A 17563-nucleotide genomic window follows, 5' to 3' on the forward strand; every position below is an offset into this window, starting at 1 on the left:
GCTGGTTAGTTTACAGCCAGTGCATTGGGGTTAGATAGCTGAGTATTTTGTAAATATGGCATTCTAGTTAAACAGCTGATAATTTTATAGCCAAAATGTTACAGTTGGATAGCAGATCAGTTTATGGTCAAAACATTGTAAGGTGTCAGTAGACAATTGCCAGTGCTTTGATGGTGATTTGATGGATTGTTTTTATTGACGTGTGTCTGTGACTGTGTGCGTGGTGTGTGTATGTTGTGTGTGTGTGTGTGTGTGTGTGTGTGTGTATGTGTGTGTGTGTGTGTGTGTGTGTCTGTGTCTGTGTGTGTGTGTGTTTTGTGCATGTTTGTGTGTGTGTGTGTGTGTTGTGTGTGTGTGTGTGTATGTTTTGTGTGTGTGTGTGTGTTGTGTGTGTCTGTGTCTGTGTGTGTGTGTGTGTGTGTGTGTGTGTGTGTGACCAGGGAGGCCTGTTTGACGACAGCCCCAGCAGTAAAAAGACCAAACCAGCGGCCGCCCCTGTACCAGAGAGCTCTGGAGGTATGGATGTTGTTTGCCTGGTGGTGGTGCATGGGTGTCATGGTGTTGTATTGTTTAGCATTGGGTTGTATTGTGTTGTATGACTATTGTATTACTATTGTACTGTATCGTATTGTATTGTATTGCATTGTATTGTATTACTCTTTTGTCACAACAGATTTCTGTCTGTGAAATTCGGGTTGCTGTCCCTACAGACAGTGTGTTACTCTTTTATCTTTCTGTCTGCCTGCCTGTGTTTGTTTTTTCCTGCCAGAGTGGATTTTTGGATAGAAATATGCCAGGGACAACCCTTTTGTTGCTGTGGGTTTGGGTGTTTTTTTTTTTTTACATGCACTAAGTGCATGCTACACACAGGACTGTGGTTTATCGTCTTGTTCGAATGACCAGTGACCAGACCACTGCTCAAGGTCTGGTGGATGGGGAGAAGATAATGCCGAACGTGGGATTCGATCCAATCCCGTGAGCTCATATTCTTTGGCTTCATATGTGGACATGTTGCCACTGAGCCACCACTCCAGGTGATTTGTGTGTGGCCAAAGGATTATAATTACATGACTGATCAATTTATGGTTGGTGCATTTGGTTAGATTGTTGATTGTCCTACTGTCATAGTGTGTGTATGCATTGTGAGTGTATGTGCAGTGTATGTGTGTGTGTGTGTAAGTGTGTGTATGTGCATTGTGCACGTGTGAATTGTGTGTGTGATTGTGTCTGTGTTTGTCTAAGAGTGTTTGTGTATGTGATTTTGTGTGTGTGTGTGCACATGTGCGCATATATGTGTATGCACGCACATGTGTGTGCATGTGTGTGTGTAACACCATGTTTGTGGTTCTAAAAAGGATTCTTGCATTGTCAAGACAAATCCACAATGAGAGCAGCAGCTGACATTTGAGAGACCCTTTTTTTCTCACGGTCACTTTGTGATCTTAAAAATCCAGTTTGTGTGTGTGTGTTTATTCTTTTGTTAACCTCTATCCACACTTGTGATTTTAGACAATAATCCATCACCTTCCCCACCTCACCCGTGCCTCATGTTATCGCTGCATTCCCTATTTCTCTCTCTCCCCAATTTGCATTGAGAAAGATTTTTTTAAAGAAAAAAGAATTATGAACTAGAACAAACTAAGCAGTAACATTACAACAGAGAGCCAAAGGGGCTCCTAATTAAACTCTGAACAGTTTCAAAAATGAGTTGATTGGTACACATAAAACATTGGCTCCTAATTAAACTCTGAACAGTTTCAAAAATAAGTTGATTGTTACACATAAAACATTGGCTCCTAATTAAACTCTGAACAGTTTCAAAAATAAGTTGATTGGTACACATAAAACATTGGCTCCTAATTGAACTCTGAACAGTTTCAAAAATAAGTTGATTGGTACACATAAAACATTGGCTCCTAATTAAACTCTGAACAGTTTCAAAAATAAGTTGATTGGTACACATAAAACATTGGCTCCTAATTAAACTCTGAACAGTTTCAAAAATAAGTTGATTGGTACACATAAAACATTGGCTCCTAATTGAACTCTGAACAGTTTCAAAAATAAGTTGATTGGTACACATAAAACATTGGCTCCTAATTAAACTCTGAACAGTTTCAAAAATAAGTTGATTGGTACACATAAAACATTGGCTCCTAATTAAACTCTGAACAGTTTCAAAAATAAGTTGATTGGTACACATAAAACATTGGCTCCTAATTGAACTCTGAACAGTTTCAAAAATAAGTTGATTGGTACACATAAAACATTGGCTCCTAATTAAACTCTGAACAGTTTCAAAAATAAGTTGATTGGTACACATAAAACATTGGCTCCTAATTAAACTCTGAACAGTTTCAAAAATAAGTTGATTGTTACACATAAAACATTGGCTCCTAATTAAACTCTGAACAGTTTCAAAAATAAGTTGATTGTTACACATAAAACATTGGCTCCTAATTAAACTCTGAACAGTTTCAAAAATAAGTTGATTGGTACACACGAAACATTTCCAAATGAAACCAGATGGAACTGCAGATTTTGTAAAAACATTTCTGTGTGTGTATGCGCATGTGCATTCATGTGTGTGTGTGTGATGTGGACAGGTGAGGAAGTGGCTGTTGAGGAGAGCAGGCCTCGCACTGCCAGCGGGAAAAAGGTTCCCAAGGGAGCCGTGTCCATATTTGGAGGTGAGATGCTGCTGGTGTCTCTGTTTGTTTTTCTTCATCGTCGTATTCATTTGTGGGCTGCGACTCGCACGTTCACTCATGTGTTAAGAGTGGGATTTTATGGGGTTGTGGTTTTGTGGACAGGGGGAATGTGTGACAGTGTGTGTGTGTGTGTGTGTGTGTGTGTGTGTGTGTATGTGAGTGTGTGTGTGTGTGTGTGTGTGTGTGTGTGAGTGAGTGAGTGTGTGTGTGTGTGAGCATGTTTGTGTGCCTGTGTCATTACAGTGTGTGCATTGGCTTCTTTTGCATTTACCTCTGTTTTACACAGAATGTTTGCATGTATTTATCTGTAGGTGAGAACAGAATTTTTTTTTTTTCGCTCACGCCTACATGTGAATGTTTGAGTTCAAATGATTCTGTAGTCCTAAGGTCTTTGAATCAGTCAGATAGTGCTTATCTCAGATGGCAGCTTGGGATCTTGGGCGCAATAGCCGAGTGGCTAAAGCGTTGGACTTTCAGTGTGAGGGTCTGGGTTCAAAACTCAGTAACAGCGCCTGGTGGGTAAAGGGTGGTGATTTTTCTTATCTCACAGGTTAACATATATGCAGACCTGCTAATGCCTGAACCCCCTTTGTCTGTATACACACGCAGAAGGTGAAATACACATGTTTAAGATCCTGTGATCCATGTCAACATTCGGTGGGTTATAGAACAAGAACATACCCAGCATGCACACCCTCGAAAACAGAATGACTGCCTACATGGTGGGGTGAATAAATAAAGCAGTCGAACACGTAAATGTTACATGTCTGTCTGAGTGTGTGTGTGTGTGTGCATGCCAGAAATCTGATTGAATAATACAGGAAACGAATGATAAGCATCCAATGGCAGCTGTCAGTTGGCTCTACCCAGGTAGGCAGCCTGTTGTGCAAATGATCCCTTGTTTGGACTGTGCATAGAGCATGGTCTCCAACCGAGGATAGATGCTGTATAAGTATCCATATCATTCATCATCCTTCATTCATCTTGTGTTCAGGGGGAGACAACGACTTGTTCACATCATCAGCAAAGCACGGGGACCAGCCACGAGAACGGAAAGGCACTAACAGTTCCACAGGATCAGCTGCACCCAGTAAAGTCCCTGACAAAAAGTTTGGCGGCGGCGGTGGAGGTGGTGGTTTGTTCGACGATGAAGATGATGAAGACGACTTGTTCAGCTCACAGCGCTCGTCCAAACCGCCGTCGAAAGGTCAGTGATGGTTTGGGGAGGGTGAAAAAGTGTGCAGTCAGTGATGGATGTGGGTTGTGTAGGGAAAGATTGTGAAGAGTATTAATCAGGGATGAAAAATGTCTGACTTTTCACAGTTTCCAACTTTTTTTTTTTTTTTTTTTTTTTTTTCAAATTGTCCTTTATTTTAAAATTTTTCTGATGTAAATGTCTCAGGGAAAAAAAAAACTGTTCCAGAGATTAAGATGTGATGTGTTCAGCCGTGGCTGTTGTAATGCTACTGCCAATGTATCTGATGATAAAATCGGAGAAAAAAGAAATGTTCCTACCTTTTTGCCATCTCCATTTCAACATTGAAAGCCCTGTTTCTCATCTGTGCTGTGTTGATTCGGTGAACTCTTTTTCCAAAGATTATGCTTAGATCTGAAAGTGGAATGTGTCATTTTGATCACATCGAGAGATTCTTATCTCAATGAAAGCACTTTTAATACAGAAATAAAATGAAATAAAACTGCAGCAAAACACAAATCCACTCCTGTGTTTGGAAGTATAGATATGTGCCCATGGCCCACAGCCCATTGTCTGTGTGTATTTGATACACCATGCTTTTCTCACTTGTGCAGTTTTGATAGGCAAAACACACACACACACACACACACACACACACACACACACACACTGATGCCACCCCCAGCCCCAACCCAGCCCCACCCTACCCCCAATACACACATTTTACCACCACTCACAAGCACACTCACACACAGACATTGACACAGTGAAGGTGACTGCTTGTCACAGAGGTACCAGCTGTGAAGAAGACGGCGGTGACGAAGACAGACCTGTTTGCGGAGGACGAGGACGAGGACGACCTGTTTGGATCCATGGCCTCGACCAGGCCACCTCCCCCTCAGGAGGCGGCGACCACCGTGGACACAGAACAGAAACCCAAGGCCAAGGGAAAGAAGGTGGGGACTGCTTCATCATGCCTACACATGCAACCAGTCTTTGGCCAGATTCCCCTCAGGACTGGCTGGAGAGCTGGTGCTTTGTGTTTGTGGTGGGGGGAGGAGGATGGGAGGGGAGTGTGTGTGTGTGTGTGTGTTCGTTTGTTTTTTTGTCTATCTTTTCATCATATATGAGCTGGTGGTTTGTGTTTATGTTAATATAAGGGTCGGGGGATGGGAGAGGAGTATGTGTGTGTGTTCGTTTTTTTGTGTTTTTTTTATTAGTCTTTTCATTATAAGTGATAACAGAAAAATGTGAGCTTGTGTGTGTGTGTGGATTAAAACTTAGTTGTGAGTGAGCTTCAGTGTCAGTTTCAAGGACACGTCAAAGCATGCAGAGTGCAAAACATGTATACCAATAGTGAGGTGGCTATATATATATATATATATATATATATATATATATATATATATATATACATACATATATATACACCACCCCACTTCTTTTTTTGAAAATCTAAAAGGAAGGAGGATGCCTGACCTATGCATAGACCCCCCCCCACCACCACCACCCCTTGCTCCGCTTGGGAATAACAGACAGTAAAACAGGGGAGAGGGGCTGGAAGGAACAGAAAAACGACCAGTTTTATTCATCCTTAATCATTTTACCTGTGGAATACTTGATACTTTTCTGGGTTTTTTTGTTAGTTATTTTTTGCTGCTGTTGTTGTTTTTTGGTGGGATTTTTTCTTGATTTTTTTTGGGGGGTTGTTGTTTTTTGCTATGTGTCTTTAAGTGTTGTCATAAGACTTTCTGTCCCCAGCAAAATTCTTTAGAAAAGTCTTTTTTGATAGTGAAACGAATGCACTTGTGGACAGCAGAATATGATAATTTATATTACAATGCAATACAATACAGGGCAGTACAGTAAGTGAAATTAGATACAACACAGAACAATAGAATTCAGTACAATACGGTACGTTACAACACAATGCAGTACAGTGTAGTACAGTGCAGTACAGCGCAATGTGATACAGTACAATACAGCACAATACAATGCATTGCATTACAATTTGTACAGTACACTGCAATGCAATGCAATATATTTGCAATGCAATGCAATCCAGTACGACACAGTACAGTACAATATATTCAGTGCAATGAAGTACAATACAACAACACAACACAGCAAAGTACAGTACAGTGCAGTGCAGTGCAGTGCAGTGCAGTACAATACAGTACAGTACAGTACAGTACAGTACAGTGCAGTACAGTGCAGTGCAGTGCAGTACAGTGCAGTGCAGTGCAGTATAGTATAATGATATTCAATACAATTCAATCCAGTGCAATACAATACAATACAATACAATACAATACAATACAGTACAGTGCAGTACAGTGCAGTGCAGTGCAGTACAGTACAGTGCAGTACAGTGCAGTACAGTGCAGTACAGTACAGTGCAGTGCAGTACAGTGCAGTACAGTACAGTGCAGTGCAGTACAGTACATGACAGTACAGTGCAGTACAGTACAGTACAGTGCAGTACAGTACATGACAGTACAGTACAGTACAGTACAGTACAGTACAGTACAGTACGGTGCAGTGCAGTACAGTGCAGTACAGTACAGTGCAGTACAGTGCAGTACAGTGCAGTGCAGTACAGTACAGTACAGTACAGTACAGTACAGTGCAGTGCAGTACAGTACAGTGCAGTACAGTGCAGTGCAGTGCAGTGCAGTACAGTGCAGTGCAGTACAGTGCAGTACAGTGCAGTGCAGTACAGTGCAGTACAGTGCAGTGCAGTACAGTGCAGTACAGTGCAGTACAGTACAGTACAGTGCAGTACAGTACAGTACAGTGCAGTACAGTACAGTGCAGTACAGTACAGTACAGTGCAGTACAGTACAGTGCAGTACAGTACAGTACAGTGCAGTACAGTACAGTACAGTGCAGTACAGTACAAAATGACACAACATAACACAGCGCAGCACAACACAACCCAGCACTACACAGTGTGTTGTGTTTTGACCCAGATGCCTGCAGGAGCAGTGTCCATGTTTGGAGGAGGGGGCAACCCATTACTGGCAGCACTGAAAAAGCAGCGCCCCGGCTCGGAAAGTGAGGTAAGACCTCCCATCAGTCTCTCCTCTGCTGAGATCAGCACATCTGCTAGTGTTTGAACCTTCTTCCTCATTACAGGTCACATACACATGTTAAAGATCCTGTAATCCATGCTGGCTTTTGCTGCATCCTCTCCCCCACCAGGTGCCATTGACACCTGCAGGCACCTGTGTAGGAACCACCCCTGATATGTCTTCAGGTAGTTACGCTGTCTGTCCACATGTATAGGTATGAACCACCCTTGGCAGTTTGAGGTTCAGTTTCAAGGAGACAAAATCGTGGACCAGTTGATGAACACACACCACTCCATATCTGCTGAGTTAAAAAGAAAACGGGGAGGGTTGGCAGAATTGTGAGGATGACACACATGTTCATACTGTGCGTCTTCAGTATTCTTCTCCTGATGAGTTGTGGGCCTCTTCTTTATCACTTTGTTTAACTCACTCCAGCCAAATAGTTTTCTCCCTTGCTTTCCCCTGCAGACAACCCATTTGTTAGGGTTTGGAAAAAAATCACAAAAAACACAAAGTAACTGAATGAAACTCCCTGTACTTGACCCACTGACCCCTCCTCTCACGTCGTGTGTATGCCCACCCCCTCCCTCTCTTCACAGCCCTCAGAAGCTGAGTCACTGTCAGCACTTCTTGCTGGTAGCTTTCTTCACTGCAGATACTTTGTTCAATGTCTTCATCATCCTCATCCATGTTGAAACCTTCAGTTTGAAGCATTTCAATCACTTCAGCAGCAGTAAAAAGCCGCTGTCGTGATCTAGTTTGCTCCAAAATTGCCACTTGTATCGTGTGTGACGCTACTTTCGATATGTATGCAAATTAGCTTGTCATGTGGAGTACCAAGGTCAGTGGCTGGCTGTTGAGTGTATATTTACGGAACCTCATGAAGAAACTTTCCATTCAACCCTTGACACGTTCGCAATGCCTGGTGTAGCTGCGATTTTTATGCTACCCCATGAGCAAAATGTGGGGAAATAAATGTTAATTGTCGAAACCGCAGTAGCGTTCCGTCGTCCGGAGTGAGTTAACCAGTGCACAGACATTCACATGTACACTTGCACAGTAGACACAAATGTATACACAGATATATTTTTCTGTGAGCCCATGCTTAAGTGTGTATGCCTCTTTTGGTTCCATTTCACAACTCTCTTGTATTTTTCTCATTTTGTTGGGGTGGAGGGTGGTTGGAGGGTGAGGGGGTGTTTCATGTTGACTGCTGATTGTCCCAGGGGTGTGTGTGTACAGTCTGCATGCAGAGACCCAGGCTTTGATGCACAACCTGGAGGAATCTGGTGAACAGTTCTCATGTGCGCCACACCCCCTCCCCTACCCAGTGACTTGTCACACAGTTAATTAAGGGAGGAGAAGGAGAAGAATGCCTCAGGGTGTCCCAAAAGTCTGGAATCATTCTGATTTCTTTCCTTTTCTTTTCTGATGAAGATGTCTCTGTATGATCAAGTGTCAGGGGTGGTTCATACACACACACACACACACACACACACACACACACACACACACACACATGTGGACAGTGAGAAGAATGCACAGGGTGTCCTAAAAGTCTGGAATCATTATGATTTCCTTCATTTTAGTTTTCTTTCTTGGGTGATGAAGATGTCTCTGTGTGAACAAGTATCAGGGGTGGTTCATATATGTACATGTGGACAGTGAGAAGAATGCACAGGGTATCCCAAAAGTCTGGAATCATTCTGATTTCTGTTGTTTTCCTTTTCTCTTCTGGGTGATGAAGAAAAAAATAAGTATATGATAATGGTGGTCACTCTGAACATGTTCTGTCAAACTGTCATCAATAAATATTCTTTTGTATTAGGATTCTAGAAGTTTGGGACGCCCTGTATATGAATATCTATCAAGTCTTTCACCACCAAGTTTCTGTGTGAAGAACACTCCCCAGCACCAAATATTTTACATAGGATGCTCTCAGTCTCAGTCATGCTTGGGTTCATGTCAGAACAACACAATGGACTCTTCACTTCAAACTCGGTTGTTGGGGGGGTGGGGGGGGGCAGAGGTTAGTCATTGTTCTGTTGGAGGGGAAACTGGCTGCAGCAGTCAAGCTTTGTTACAATGTGAAAAATGGTCTTGTCAGCATGACCCCTTGATGTTGACGAAAGTTACTGCCTATGGCAGTGCCAGTCTAGTCAAAGAAAGTTGCCTGTGGCTGTGAGAGTTTAAAAAAAAAAAAAAAAAAGAAGAAATGTTTGTTGCAAAAAAAAGAAAAAAAAAAAAGTGTGTGTATGTGATGGTATGATATGGATACTTATACAGCACCTATCCTACCCGGAGACCAAGCTCTAAGCCCTTTACAAACACAGGGTCATTTGCACAACAGGCTGCTTACTCTGGTTGAGCTGACTGACGGCTGCCATTGGGCACTCATCATTTGTTTTCTGTGTCATTCAGATTTCAGGCATGTACACATACACACTCAGACAAACATGTTACATTTTTTTTTATGTGTATGACCGTTTTGTTTATTTACCCCGCCAAGTAGGCAGCCATATTCCGTTTTTGGTGGTGTGCATGCTGGGTTTGTTCTTGTTTCCATAACACTCCAGGCGCTGACATATATTACATGATCTTTAATGTGTGTATTTGATCTACTGCTTGCATATGCACACAAAGGGGGTTCAGGCACTAGCAGGTCTGTACATATGTTGACCTGGGAGAACAATGGGCGTATTTGATCTACTGCATGCATATACACATGAAGGGGGTTCAAGCACTAGCAGGTCTGTACATGTGTTGACCTGGGAGATCAGAGTGTATATTTGATCTACTGTATGTGTTTACACACGAAGGGTTTTCAGGCACCAGCAGGTCTGTACATGTTTTGATGTGGGAGATCAACGTGCATATTTGATCTAATACACCCAAAGGGGGTTCAGGCACCAGCAGGTTTGTACATGTGTTGACGTGGGAGATCAACGTGCATATTTGATCTAATACACCCAAAGGGGGTTCAGGCACCAGCAGGTCTGTACATGTTTTGATGTGGGAGATCAACGTGCATATTTGATCTAATACACCCAAAGGGGGTTCAGGCACCAGCAGGTCTGTACAAGTGTTGACGTGGGAGATCAACGTGCATATTTGATCTAATACACCCAAAGGGGGTTCAGGCACCAGCAGGTTTGTACAAGTGTTGACGTGGGAGATCCTGTGTGCAGGAGGAAGAGGAGGAAGACACTGTCCCAGAGGAGAAGTCACGCAGCAGCAGCACCAAGTCCAGCAGCTCTGTCACACCGGCGCCAAAGGTTGCTGCAGCCCCTGCCGCTGCCAAACCCTCCTCTGCTGTGGCCGCTGTGCCCAAGTCTGGTGGTCTGTTTGAAGATGAGGAGGAGGTGGATGATCTGTTTGCTTCGGGCAGGTGAGACAGATGGTTAGAGTGTGTTTGTGTGTGTGTGTGTGTTGTGTGTGTGTGTTGTATGTGTTTGTGTGTGTGTCTGTGTTTTATGGTGTGTTTTGTGTGTGTTTGTGTGTTATGGTCATGTGTGTTTTTGTTTGTAATATTGTGCTTCCTTCCTCTCCTTATATTTCCTTTCCATTTTTTTTTTATTTTTTTTAATTTTTTTTTTACTAAGGTGATACCTGTCACTGTCAATGAGGTTGGGCCTGTCATTGTGTAACTTAGAGGAAAGTGGCAGAATGGTTAAGATGCTAACTCCCAAAACAGTATCTGTGAGGGTCAGGGTTCAAATCCTGCTCTCGCCCTTTCCTGATGCCCCGAGTTTGACTGGAAAATGAAACTGAGCATCTAGTCATTTGGATGAGACGATAAACTGAGGTCTTGTAATCAGCACACACTTGACGCACTGAAAAAGAACCGTGGCAACAAAAGTGTTGTCCTCTGGCAAAATTCTGTCAAAGAAGTCCACTCTGATAGTTGCACTTGAGGCCTGACTAAGCGCGTTGGGTTATGCTGCTGGTCGGGCATCTGCCTTGGAGATGTGGTGCAGCTTAACTCTCTCCATACGAATGGCGAAAGAGACGACGTTAACAGTGTTTCATCCCAATTACCATCATCAAAATATTGCAAGGGGAACGCTCTTATACTGAAGAGGTGAATGTTGACAAAGAATACCACAGTTCTGACGACGGAAGCTAAATGTTGGGTCATTCAGACACCCACTGGACATCCGAAGGGTCTGTGTAGTGGAGAAGAGAGGACTGGCCGTACTGAGTGAGTTAAGTGGATTTGTCTGAACACAGTGACACCTCTCTGAGAAACTGAAACTGTCATGGTGTATTGATAACAACGTAAGACCTGTCTTTGTGAATAAGGTGAGACTGGTCATTGTGAGCATACTTTTTATACCTCTGAGCAGTGACTTAGGTATATGTAAGATCATGCTCATGTGGTGTGATAGTTGAAGAAGTTTCTGTTTTAGCGGTCGTCCGATCTGCAGCACTTTCCTAAAGAGCATGGAGAAAAATGTATATATATGCTGACCATAGATATGCTCACACGTGCACAGCTTTTGTTGCTAACAGGCACCTGTGTAGACACGCATGTTATTTTTTATGCACATGAACACAGTGTGTGCACATATGCATTTGTACACATACATGTGCATGCACATGCTCACACACATGCATATAAACACACACACACACACACACACACACACACGCACATGCACACACACATACACACACGCACACGCACACACACACACACACACACACACACGCACACACACATTCCGTGATCTCCCTTCAGGGATCTTCTGCACATGGTGACCAACATTGACATGTTCTCCAACGGTCATTAACCACGTACTTTTGACCATCTCTTTGCCTCTTCGCTGAAAATTCAATGTTCATCTCTGACAATTCTTAGCAACAGGTACACCAGAAACTAGTGCCACCCCTGTGTGCACAGACAGCAAAAGAGCCACTTCTCAGACATCTAAAAACTATTCCAACAGCTGTGCTAGGATCCCTTTCATTGACTACAGCTCTGCATTCAGCACAATAGTACCATCAAAGCTATACTTGAACTTGAAAGAACTCTCACTGCCTGAATCAATGTGTGCATGGGTCCTAGATTTTCCAAGATGCAGACTACAAGTCGTTACAGTTGGTGACCTCACGGCCTCTGTCTGTATTCACAGCACAGATGTGTTCTACCCCCACTGTTGTATTCAGTATTGAAACATGACTGTGCAACTCACAGTGAGTGATATACCATGGTTTGCCATTGACTTAACTCCAGAAGGGCTGATTACCAACAGTAAGGAGTCAAAGTACAGGGAAGAAGTATTGTCATTTGATATGTTCAGAACAGCCTGTTACTCATCATAAAAAAACAAAAGAATTGATAAAAAAGAGAAAAAAAAGTATATTTAAGGAAGATCCCATACCTCTTGTCATTAACTAAAGACAAGCAAGTACAGATTATCTTTGAAGTAAAATTACCTGGACTGACCTTTTTTATTTATTTAAAATGAGAGAAAAATCTGGACAAATTTATTAAGAAAGCACAAGAAGGTCTGTACTTTCTTCGCCCCCTCAAAAATGTGTAACTTCAAAAAATAGATATTGGTTGACTTCTACACAGCTTTCATTGAAAGTGTGTCAGCCTTTGCTGTTGTTCTGGCTCAGAAACATATGTAAGGCCGATAGCTTTTTCAATATTTTCTTCCCCAATGCAGTCAGTGCCTTGTCTCTTGGAGCAACTCAAAGTGTATAAAAGATAATTGTTCAACCAGCAACTGTTTAACTGTAGACCTAGTCATCAGCCCCACATTGAATGTGTAATTTATGTTCAAGAAAGCAAATGACTTGATATGGTGTGTGTGGAGGGGTCGTGTGTGTATGGGTGTGTGTGAGTGTGTGTGAGTGTGTGTGCTTGTGTGTGTGTGTGTGTGTGTGTGTGTGTGTGTGTGCGTGCGTGCGTATGTGTGGGTGGGGGGAGGGTGTAGTATGCATGTATGTGTGGACTTTTGTTGTGTGTGGGCATGCGTGTTTGAGCATGTGCATGTACAAGCACTTGTTTGTTTTTGCGTATCTGTCTGAAATCTACTGTATTTGTGTTTGTGTACGATTTCTGATTCATGTTAGTACTTTTTGATTTTATGTACTGTATCCCACCGCCACACCCCCTCCTCTTCCCCCTCCCAATATTCCTTGTGAATCTGGTACACTTGGTGATGAAGACATATTCTGTTCTACTCCATTCAGTTCCATTCTATTCTGATTTTTATTCTGTTACATTCTATTCAATTTTATTCTGTTACATTCTATTCAATTCTATTCTGTTCAGTGATGGCCTAGTGGTAACGCATCTGCCTAGAAAGCGAGAGAATCTGAGCACACTGGTTCGAGTCCCACAGTCACAGTATTTTCTTCCCCTCCACTACACCTTGAATGGTGGTCTGGATTCTAGTCATTCGGATGAGACAATAGTCCCATGTGCAACATGCATCCATAGCACATGTAAAAGAACCCACGGCAACAAAAGGATTGTCCCTGGCAAAAAGTCTGTAGAAGAATCTACTTCGATAAGGAAACAAATAAAACTGTGGGCAGATTTTTTTTTTTTTTTAAATGGGTGGCGCTCACAGTGTAGTGACACACGCTCCCATGGGAGAGCAGCCCGAATTTCACACAGAGTAATCTGTTGTGACTGAAGGAGGAATCCAATCCGTTCCAGTGCAATACAATGCAATATTCTTTTCAAATCTATTATCGTCATTATCATCAAATTTTTCCTCCACATTATAACTATTATTATTATGCTAATGATCATCATCATCATTATATTATTACTATTAATATTAGCATACTTTTGGAATGAACTTCCTCTTTCGCTTCGTCAGGTCTCTGCACTCGGCTCTTTCATGTCTGGCCTTAAAACCCACCTCTTCTCTTCCCAAGATTGCCTCTCTCCCCTGTCTAATCTTTGTCTTCAGTTTCTCACGTTTAGAGTCATGCATGCGTGTGAATGACAGATGTGAAAGCACTTTGATTTTTCTCTGCGCAAGATTCAGCACTGTTTGGGTACTAATTATTATTTGTATTGTTATTATTATTATTATTGTATAATCAGTATTGGCACTTGTCGCGATGTCAAGACACTAAAGCACCAGAAGGGGAGCTCACTGTACAGTTCCACACACACACACACACACACACACACACACACACAGAGCCAGTACTGACAATGACAGATGTTTCCTGTTTGTGGTTTGTGGTACAGATGGATCGTAGGGTTATTGCTGAGCTGTTTGTCTCCGGCCCTCTGCCCTTTCCTCTGTTGTTTCACGGAACAGGAACACGTATTTCTCAAGCCAGCAGGGTTCTCTGCCCACGTATTATGTATGCATGTTTGTGCATGCTGTCTCTTTCTCTTGCACACTGACAGACAGACAGACAGACGGATAATAACACTTACACGCGCGCACACGCACACTCACCCACACACACACACACACACACATTCTTTCTCTCACAGGTGCATGCTTCCACGCACATGCACGCATGATTGAATGCACACACACACACACACACACACACACACACACACACACACACACACACACCAGATGCAATACAAACACACACATACACAAACACAAACACACACACAAGACACACACAAGCATACACACACACACACCACACACACATACACAACACATACACACAAACACACATGCATTCACAGGTGTGTGTGTGTGTGTGTGTGTGTGTTGTGGGGGGGTAAGTGAATGTGTATAGTGGTGTGTGTGTGTGTGTTTAGATATGTGTTACGTGCCATGCTCACTAACTCCTCAGGTGAAAGAGATGGGCAGAGAGCAGGGGAGATAATAGATAGCTGACAGGTCAGGTCCACACACCTTCACCATCCACAGGTGGTGCTCGTTACTGATGGAACTCACACACACACACACACACACACACACACACACACACTGACAGAGATACACACACACACACACACATACACACATGCTCTCTCTCTCTCTCTCTCTCTCACACACACACACACACACACACACACACACACACACACACACTGACAGATGCTCACACACACACACACACACACACACACACATGCGCGCACACGCACACACATGCACACACACACACACACCACAGATGCTTAAACACACACACACACACACACACAGATGCTCTCTCTCTCTCTCTCTCTCTCTCACACACACACACACACACACAGGTACACACACACACACACACACACATACATGCACACACACACACACCAACCACAGATACTTAAACACACACACACACACACACACACACACACAGATGCTCTCTCTCTCTCTCTCTCTCTCTCTCACACACACACACACACACACACACACACACACACACACACACACACACGCCTGTATGTATGTGAGTGGGGGGAAGGGAGCAGAGAAATGTGTCTTCCATACAATCCAGCCGAAGTGCTGGTGGTGGTGGTGGTGATGGTGATGGTGGAGGTGGAAAACACTCCATTTTTATTTTTGTTTTCTTGCTTTCTCCCCCCCCCCCTCCCCCCTGCTCTCCCTCCTTCTCCCCTCCGCCCTCGGTCTGGTCCAGGGTCCCATTTGTTGGCCTGGTGATTGTTGGCCTAGTGATTGTTGGTCTGGTGATAGTTGGTGTGCAGTGCTGTTGTCTCACTGCTGCCTTTGTTCTTTGTGTTGGCTGTGCCGTCAGTGTTTTGCACGTGTGCCGTTGTCTTTCTGGGCCTGAGGTCGCTGTCTCTCTCTCTGCCCCCCCCCTCTCTCTCTTTCTCTATTTCTCCCCCACCCCCCCCGCTCTGCACCCCCCAACCCCCCCCCTCTCCCCCCCATTTCTCTCCCTCTCTCTCTTTTTGGGAAGGAGTGGTCTGTCTTGCTCCCACCCCACACCCCTTCTCTTGAAGTTGATACTGATAGCGCCTTGGCAGCAAGAGCGGTGTTGGTCAGGGAAGCTTTAATGCAAGTCAGCTGAGGCAGTGGTTTTAGGGGGAAACGGGGTGTGCGTGTGTGTGTGTGTGACTCTGTGTGTGTGTGTGTGTGTGTGTGTGTGTGTGTGTGTGTGTGTGTCTTTCTGTGCCTGTCTCTGTCCCTCTTTCTCCCCCTCTTAACTCTGGTTCTTTTTCTCTCACTCAGTGAGACTCTCAGTGTCTGTGTCTGTCTGGCGATGTCTGTGTGGCTGTCTCTGTTCGTCTACTGAGCATGCTTCTTCTTCTTCTTCTCAGTTCTTTTTCTTCTTCTACGTTCGTGGGCTGCAACTCCCACGTTCACTCGTATGTACACGAGTGGGCTTTTACGTGTATGACCGTTTTTACCCCGCCATGTAGGCAGCCATACTCCGTTTTCGGGGGTGTGTGTGCTGGGTATGTTTCTGTTTCCAAAACCCACTGAACACTGACATGGATTACAGGATCTTCAACGTGCGTATTTGATCTTCTGCGTGCGTATACACGTGAAGGGGGTTCAGGCACAAGCAGGTCTGCACATATGTTGACCTGAGAGATTGGAAAAATCTCCACCCTTTACCCACCAGGCGCCATTACCGAGATTCGAACCCGGGACCCTCAGATTGAAACTCCAACGCTTTAACCACTCGGCAATTCAGTGCGCCCGTCAGTTTGCTTCAACACTGACATAATCGTGTTATGTATGAGAACACTCACACGCATGCACGCACGCACACAGGCATAGGCACACTCAAACACACACACGCACACACACACGCACGCACGCACGCACGCACACACAGATCTTTGTTGTGATTCTAATGGTTAGCTAGTTAGTTTATTTTATTTCGTGTATATTCTTTCTTTTTTTCCAATGCTAATTGAGGAGAGAGGAACAGGGAAAGATGATTTAAGGCATGGGTGTGTGTGTGTGGGGGGGGGGGGGGGGGGGGGGGGGGGGGGGGGGGGGGGGAGAGATAATGGAATTTCGTCTAAAATCACAAATGATCTTTTTATGTGGATAGACGTTAAGCAAAATGACGAACAGATATGCATACACGCGCGCGCGCACGCACGCAAACACATATACACACACAGACACACACGCACGCACGCACGCACGCACGCACACAAGCATACATGTATATTCTCTCTCTCTACCCCTTCCACTTCCCCCCCCTCTCTCTCTCTCTCTCTCCCCACCATCCCTCCCACGTTATTAATGAATAAGCTCTAGGAGCAAAGCATCCTCAGCATGACTGAGCTACTTAACTTCCGACACACACCATTTATATTACACTGCAGGCGTACAACTACAGTTCCGCTGTGCTCTACAGGGAGAGCATTCCTGGCTCGGTTTCCCCCTCCCAACACAGGTGTCTCGTCTATTTATACCCGCCCGCTCTCTCCCCTGTTGCTTTTCATAGGCACTGCAAAAAGGGGAGGAGGGGGTTTCAGTTAGTCCCCCCCCCCCACTCCTCCCACCCTCCTTCCCTGTCCCCCACTCCTTCAGTGAGTGCGCACTGTTTGTGTTCGGGTGCTGCAGAAGAGGGTGGAGTTGTGTGGGTGGGTGTTTGTGTGGGTGGTGGTGTGTGTGTGGTGTGTGTGTGTGTGTGTGTGTGTGTGTGCGAATGGT

General features: G+C 44.1%; 1 protein-coding gene across 7 annotated transcripts in view; it reads left to right on the plus strand.

Annotated features, from left to right (window-relative positions):
* The window catches only part of LOC143291208 (uncharacterized), a 101259-nt gene that overhangs the window by 31062 nt on the left and 52634 nt on the right, over nucleotides 1-17563 (plus strand). For all 7 annotated transcript variants that reach the window (XM_076600954.1, XM_076600958.1, XM_076600957.1 and 4 more), the window contains 6 exons: nucleotides 441-516; nucleotides 2607-2690; nucleotides 3706-3918; nucleotides 4696-4862; nucleotides 6879-6968; nucleotides 10169-10368. In XM_076600954.1, the coding sequence (XP_076457069.1) occupies nucleotides 441-516; nucleotides 2607-2690; nucleotides 3706-3918; nucleotides 4696-4862; nucleotides 6879-6968; nucleotides 10169-10368 (830 nt within the window). The remainder of the gene's footprint in view (nucleotides 1-440; nucleotides 517-2606; nucleotides 2691-3705; nucleotides 3919-4695; nucleotides 4863-6878; nucleotides 6969-10168; nucleotides 10369-17563) is intronic.

This window comes from Babylonia areolata, chromosome 16, assembly GCF_041734735.1.
Source record: "Babylonia areolata isolate BAREFJ2019XMU chromosome 16, ASM4173473v1, whole genome shotgun sequence".
NCBI lineage: Eukaryota > Metazoa > Mollusca > Gastropoda > Neogastropoda > Buccinidae > Babylonia > Babylonia areolata.